Source organism: Aphelocoma coerulescens, chromosome 19, assembly GCF_041296385.1.
Source record: "Aphelocoma coerulescens isolate FSJ_1873_10779 chromosome 19, UR_Acoe_1.0, whole genome shotgun sequence".
In the NCBI taxonomy this organism is placed as follows: Eukaryota; Metazoa; Chordata; class Aves; order Passeriformes; family Corvidae; genus Aphelocoma; species Aphelocoma coerulescens.
This window is the reverse complement of record NC_091032.1, coordinates 1,018,505-1,025,605: the sequence shown is the minus strand read 5'-3', so window position 1 is coordinate 1,025,605 and position 7,101 is coordinate 1,018,505. Positions and strand designations below refer to the sequence as shown.

Below are 7,101 nucleotides of genomic sequence, written 5' to 3'. Positions count from 1 at the left end.
GTTCCTTCAGCAGCTTTTGCTGGAATTCTCTTCCCCATGGCCTCCAAACTATTTCAGCATTGATGAGCCTCTGTTCCTTCTGCTGGCTTCTCCAGAAGCAGGGAATCAGGCTCCCTGCTAGAGCCAGTGGCTGAAGCCACGGTCAGTGGTGAGCAGGGGCGCAGCCTTGCAGGAGCAGGAACCCAAATCTTTCCCACCAGAGCTCGAACCCCACATGAAGAACCTTTCCAAAGTGTCCTCAGCAAGCCCAGGACAGGCAGTGCTCAGGCTGAGTGGGTTTCAGTCCCTCCTGAATGAAACCAAAGCTTCTCTTGGCCTGAAATCATCACGTCCCTCCTGAAGCCTTCCCTGCACGTCAGTCCCCTTAATTGCACACAGTTTTTTGTGGCCAAGCCAACAGAGCTGCTCATGAATTCCTAATAATTTCCTAATCCAGGAGCAAAGCCCCTGTCCCACTGCTGGGAGCTGTTTGCGCATCCCTGGAAGTCTGGGATCGTGTGTGCTCCGCCACGGTGGCACCCATGTCACGAACAGCCGGGGTTGCCATGGCAATCTCCTGTTCCTCCAGAGCTGCAGGGCTGAAAAGACACTTCAATCCTCCTGGAACTGGCAAGAGCAGAAGTTTAGAGCTTTTTCTGACAGCTCTGCTGCAGTCTGGGTATTTTTTAAAGTATGTTAATTAGCACTTAAATAGGGTTTTTTTTCCTTAAAGTATGGGATGTGGGGTTTTTATTTTTGTGTCTTTGATTCTTCTGCTTTCTCCCCCCTCAGCTTTTGCCATCAGGTTCCAATCAGAATTTTACTGCTCTATTTTTACCTCCTGTCTGTAAAAGCAGCAAAAAGCCCTATTTTTCCCTCTTGTGTAGAAGGAAAAAAAAAAAAGGAGATAAATGGATGTTACATAAATGGAGCCAGGGAGGGAGGTAGGAGACATCCAGTGCTGCTGATTGGGAAGGACAGGAAAGTTGTGGGGAAGGAAAGGATGGAATCACTTGGCCTGATCCATCCTGCATTGCCAGGAGTCACTGAGTAAAGAAGGGATCTCTTCACAACGCCTGGAGAGGGAGAAAGGCTGCTCTAGGAAGGGAAAGGAGACTTCTGGCAAGACATGACCCTGATTCATCATGGAAAAATGAGGTTCCCTACAGAAAAATCACACCCCAAAGCCCCCAAAATCCTGTACCCAGTAGAATCAGTGGGGAGTTGTGCAATGAACTCTACTGACACCGGGCTATGGCTTTTACCAATATATTAATTACAGGTTTGGTTTTACAGATGGAGCTGCGAGGGGAGGATGGCTCTATTTACAAGGGATTGTGGAGCATGCATGGGGCAATTGTGGAGCCTTCCAGAAAGCTCCATGGAATGCAGACAATCATGGTCCATGAGGTGGCTGCTGGGCCTGGAGTCTGCTGGGGGTTTGTGGCACATGGGTGAGGGAATGTGGGGAAATGCCCGGTTTGGGGCTGTGGGTTTGGGGCTGTGGGATTGGGGCTGTGGGATTGGGGCTGTGGGATTGGGCTCAGCAGAGGCACCACTCTGCCCCATGCTCCCCCCATCCCTCCCCTCCACCTCCATCTGCCCACACTCACTCCAGCACAAACCCAGGGACAAAATGAGTATTCCTCGGTGGCAAGGAACATTTAGACTTTTTCCCACTGCTGCCACCTTTTCACAGGCCCCTGAGACCTAAATGTAGGGATGAATTTCCTTAAAATGATCTCCAAGCTCATCATCTGCAATGTCCAGCACAGAAAATGTGCCTGGGCTCCCCAGCACCAAGAATCCCCCACCAGAATATCCCACAGGTATTCTGCTGCTGCCCTATAGCAAATGGAAATCTCTCCATCTTCTGGGAGACTGAATCATTTTTTTTATGGAATATTCTGCAGCTCACCTCTATTGGTCACAGCAGAACAGAAATGCAGTAGTTGTGTGTTTGGGAAAGGCAGAAAAAACCAACTCAGCTGCTGTGGAAAAGGTGTTGTCTTTGGGATGGAGGGGACCCCAGGAAAATGGCAGGAAAAAGTGGAGGTGGGAGACTGAGACACCTAAAAGTGACTTGGGTTGAAAGGGGTGGTGGGAGACAGGACAAACAAGCAGCAGATTTTTAAATTAGGCTGCTAAAAATACAGGTGAATGTTGTCACTCAGACTGGTAGAAAAGAAAGCCCTGGAACGAGTGTTCGGGATGGATCCAGTGTCAGTCAATGGCTGCAGTGTGGGATGAGGGAAGCTGGGGGTGTGCAGCCCCTTGGGGAGCCATCCTGCCCCTCCTGTGGCACAGGGAACACGGAACAGTCGCCTCCACGTCCAGGAGCAAGATCTCAGCGTTCCTTGGTGTGTCTGGGGCTCTCCCAGCACAGCCACCCCACTCCAACACCCGAGTGCCTCCACGGAGCTCCCTTGGAGCACTCCATGATCACCAGCTGGGAAACCCCTCCCAGGAGGGCAGGAGGTCACCTCTGTCCTGGTGTGGCACCCAGGGGCACAGTCCGTCCAGAGGGAAATGCATGGATTTGTGTCAAGTTTCAAAGGAAAACCACCTTCCCAAGTAATCCTGGCTCCTTGCGCTTCCCGTGTGGTGTCCCTGCTCTGCATCATTCCCTCTTCTCCTTGCTGCTCCTTAAAATGTATTCCAGGAAAAACACCCAACACTCCCCGGATCTGGAAGTCTGACACACTTCAAACGCACGGGGGTGGGCTCAGGTTTGGTTCCTTCTTCTCCTGCTGCGCTCGGCTTTTCCGCCGGCCCCCTTTGGAGCCTGCCCATGGGATGGGGGTGGTGGGATGGATCCTGGGAGGCAATGGAGAAGTTGGCTGGTCAAATCCACCCTTCACCATGTGGGTGAAAATAAAACCTCCCCCACAGGACGATGTCTGCCACGGAGGTTTTGCTGCAGATCATAACCAGGCCACATGAAACGGAATAAATTAAAGTTGTGCAGGCAAGGAGAGGAGAGGAAAGCTCAGGAAGAGCTTCCCTCAGGATTTTCACCTGGGAAAAAATTCTTGAATGTAGAGAATATAGAAGAAGGGTAAAACTGCTGGAGAGCAAATGTTGAATACGCAGAGAGGCCCAAGGAGAGGGAGGTTTAGCTGGCGCTGGTGGTGGCAGAGTCCCTTGGAAGACTTTGCACAAGTTCAGCAATGCCCAGGTGGGAAAGCGGGGGGTGCTCCTCAAGCCCTGATTCGCAGTCGGAAAAAAATGGCCAACAGACTCCTGCTACCCCACAGTCTCGTGTCAAAGGTGGAGCTGATGAAGCAAAAAATAGACATTTTGTATGGTGCTGGAAAATTCTCCCCTTTTTTCCTCAGAAAATACTGTACAAGGATGCTCTAGCTCCCCTCTAATGCCGTAAACTCCATGGCATGGTCATAAGGGAAAAGGAAAGTGAAGCTGGAACACGTGGAACAAAAGGAATGGGACTTGCTTGTGGCAATGCTACGATCAACTTCCTGGGAATGTGGGCCCGGCGGGAGCTCCGTGGGATAGTCAGTGGGCCCTGGGATAAGGACAAGTCACGAGGCTGGGCCTCCTTCAAACCGCAGAGCGCCGGATCCCAGTCTCCTCCGCGTTGCCATTGCTGCTTCGAAGCAATAATTCGGGACTCCTGGATATGGGATTATTGCATTAGGAAACAAAACCTTTAAAGCATTAGAACAGCCCTTTGATGTCCCTGCCAAAAGGATGTGGTTGGTTCACAGGACACGCTGCTGGCTCAGGCTCCTGCTGCAGGCGCCGGCTGTGCCCGCGTGTCGGTGCCGTGGGATCGGGGCGGGAGCTCTCCCGGGGTGCGCATGCATGGCCGCCATCCCGCTGCCAGGACTCTTCCGTGCCGTGCCAGCACTACTCCATGCCGCTGCGCAGGATCTGGTTGGCCGCGATCAGCATCACGCTGATGATGAAGGCCATGGCGAAGGCGCAGATGAGGCTCTTGCGCACGCACGTCTGGCGGTTCTGCTTCTGGGCGTGCACTGTGGGGACAAGAGGGCGGTCAGACAGCGCCGGGCGCGTGCTCCCACCTGGAGCAGCTCAGGAGTGCTCCTGGGCTCTCATTAGAACCCTCCTGTCCTCACTCTAACCCTGCTGGGACATTCCCAAACAACCCACCTGACCTTCCAGGGCTTCCAAACCAGCCCATCCCAATCCCTCCTAATACTTCAGGAACTCCTCTCCCTTGTTGTGGCTTTTGATCCCTTTAAATGCTCTCACAGGGATATTTGGGGTTATCCGTGTATTTCTTTGAAACTCTTCGTGAAGTTGGAATCATAGAATGGGTTGGGTTGGGTTGGGTTGGGTTGGGTTGGGTTGGGCTGGAAGTGACCTCAAAGCTCATCTTTGTCCCATGGGCAGGGACACCTCCCACTGTCCCAGGCTGCTCCAAGCCCTGTCCAACCTGGCCTTGGGCACTCCCAGGGATGTGGCAGCCACAGCTGCTCTGGGCACCCTGTGCCAGGGCCTGCCCACGGTCACGGGGAACATTTTCTTCCCACTCTCAGACCTAAACTTCCCCTCTTTCAGTTTGAACTTAGTGGTCTCTAAAGTTCTTTAATAGCAATTATCGACCTTGTGTGAATCCCTCCGACTCATCCTGGTCAACTGGGAATGAGTGGGAAATCAAGAAGTGCTCCCTCAGGCCCCCCCATGACAATTCCCAGGAGTATCCATGGTACACGAGTCACTTTTCCAAACTCTTTTAGGTTTTCTGTGCTTAAGCCAAATCAGATTTATTAAGAACCTTTCCAAGTGAATGCTTGCAGAATAATTGTCAAACGAGGTGAGAGCAGCAATTAAAAACCAGATGGAGTTGGGATTTTTAGCACTTGTTTTATTTAATTTTACTTTTTGCTAAGCTCATCAGTGAGGATTCGTGCTGTGACTCAATAAAGCCAGTTCATGAGTCTCTCTTGGCCTCCCCACATCTGAATGTCAGAACCATGTGTGGTGTTGGGGCACTGTGGAGATTTGTTTGCAAAGGCCTTGAAGGTTCCCCCAGGCAATCCTAGGATGGTTATGGCTGGAAAAGCCCAGTTATAACCCCAGCACCACCACCATGGTCACCACTAAACCATGTCTTAAGTGCCACATCCACACTTCTTGGACACTTCCAGGGATGGGGGTTCCACCACTGGTGGACAACCTTTTCAGTGAAGAATTTTTTCCTAATTTCCAATTCTAAACCTCCCCTGGCCCAGCCTGAGGCCGTTCCCTCTCCTCCTGTCCCTGTTCCCTGGCAGCAGAGCCCGACCCCCCCGGCTGCCCCCTCCTGTCAGGGACTTGTGCAGAGCCACAAGGTCCCCCCTGAGCCTCCTTTGCTCCAGCCTGAGCCCCTTTCCCAGCTCCCTCAGCCTCTCCTGGGGCTCCAGCCCCTTCCCAGCTCCGTTCCCTGCCCTGGACACGCTCCAGCCCCTCAGGGTTTTTTGTCATGAGAAGCCCAAAATTGAACACAGCACTCAAGGTGCTTCAGCAGTGCCAGCACAGGGGGACAATCCCTGCCCTGGTCCTGGCACAGCCCAGGTGCCACTGGCCTTTTTGGCCACCTGGGCACCCCTGGGCTCATGTCCAGCCATTGGCACCAGCATCCCCAGGGCCTTTTCCAGCTTTCCAGCCCCTCTGGCCCAGCCTGGAGCATTCCATGGGGCTGTTGTGACCCAAGTGCAGGACCCAGCACTTGGCCATGTGGCCCCTCCTCCAACTGAGCTGTCCAGGGCAGCCAGGGAAAGCCAGGAAATCATCACACACAGGATGGACAGCTCTGCCCGGCTGCTCTGGGCTTTGCTTTGCTCTTTGGGCTTGGTGTGCCCTGAGAAGGGACGTTCCCATCACCTTTTCCTCATGGATGGGCTTGTGAGGACAGGAGACTTTCAAGTGGTTGATGATAACCACAAAACAAACCTAAAATGCAGCCAGGGACAGGCTCCAGGTGCCCATGTTTGGAAAGAGGCAGGAGAATATTTTTAGAATACATGGAAAAACCCCTTGTTCTGATCCAGTCTTGCTCCTCATTGCACAGAGAGCCCTGGCTGCTGGGTTTGAATTCCAGTTTTCTCCCCCATCGCCTCCTCTGGCTGGTCTTCAGCAGTGCCTGTGCCCTAATCCCAGCTCCCAGAGGTCCCAGCTCAGTGCCAGAGGCACGGAACCCTCATTAGGGAGGGTTGGAGTCATCCTGCCGCAGCCAGGGAATGTGAGTGGGGGCCTCGCTGTGTTCTGGGCAGGGAATGAAATCCCCTGCCAGCAGCTCTCCCAAATTCCTCACTCTCTGCTTGCACTGCTCTGCTCCTGGGCTCCTTCCCTGGCTTTTATAGAGCACACGGGACCAATGCTGTGGCTGCTGGCTTTGTGCACGGTGCCCTGGTGCTTTGAAAAGCTCGTTCCTGCCCAGCTGTAGTTATTTCTTGATGTACTTTTCTATTATTTCTGCACTTCGAAAGCATTCCCAGGCAGCAGAGAAACCACTGACACCACCAGCACTGCTGTCAGGGTGGGGCTGGTGATGGGAACAGCAGCCCAAGGCTGGGCAAGGCTTTATTGGGATGACGAACTCACCTCTTCAGATGAAAGGAGTAAAATGTGCTCGGTGTTTGTGCGGAAATGTTCCTGAATGGAACAACTTCTCTGTTACAGAACAGAGCCTGAAGGCAGCAGGATGCAGGGAAGTCCCCGTTACTGCTCGTTACCCACCAAACAGCCAAATTGCCTAAAGACAACCCCAGGGGAAAGGGGAATGTCTGTGGAGGGCCAGCCAGACCCTCTTGGTGCTGGCTGGGAATTACTCCAGCAAGGAGATGGGTATCAGTGCTCCCCTGCTCCCTTGAAATCCACAGGGAGGCAGAGGAGCTGGAATTCCTGATGTCCTGATTCCTGGAATTCTTCCCTACGTGCTGCCCTCTTGAACATGAAGTTCCATTTAACCCCCCTGCTTACTGGGCAGGGTTTGCTCTCAGTTCTCCCCTTTCCCTAAATCCATAATCTTTGAGCACGGGATCTGTGCTTGTCCTGCTGATTCCCATCGCTGGCATTGCCCCAGGGCTGCATGCCAACATTTGGGTGCCCCTGGGAGTTTCTGACACCCATGGGACACGCCAGGTGTTGGATGTG

The 7,101-nt window shown here is 53.1% G+C and overlaps 1 protein-coding gene across 2 annotated transcripts in view; it reads right to left on the bottom strand.

Annotated features, from left to right (window-relative positions):
* Positions 1-3,849: 3,849 nt before the first annotated feature.
* The window catches only part of CALN1 (calneuron 1), a 95,440-nt gene continuing 92,188 nt past the window's right edge, over positions 3,850-7,101 (bottom strand). For both annotated transcript variants that reach the window (XM_069033442.1, XM_069033441.1), the window contains one exon: positions 3,850-3,977. In XM_069033442.1, the coding sequence (XP_068889543.1) occupies positions 3,850-3,977 (128 nt within the window). The remainder of the gene's footprint in view (positions 3,978-7,101) is intronic.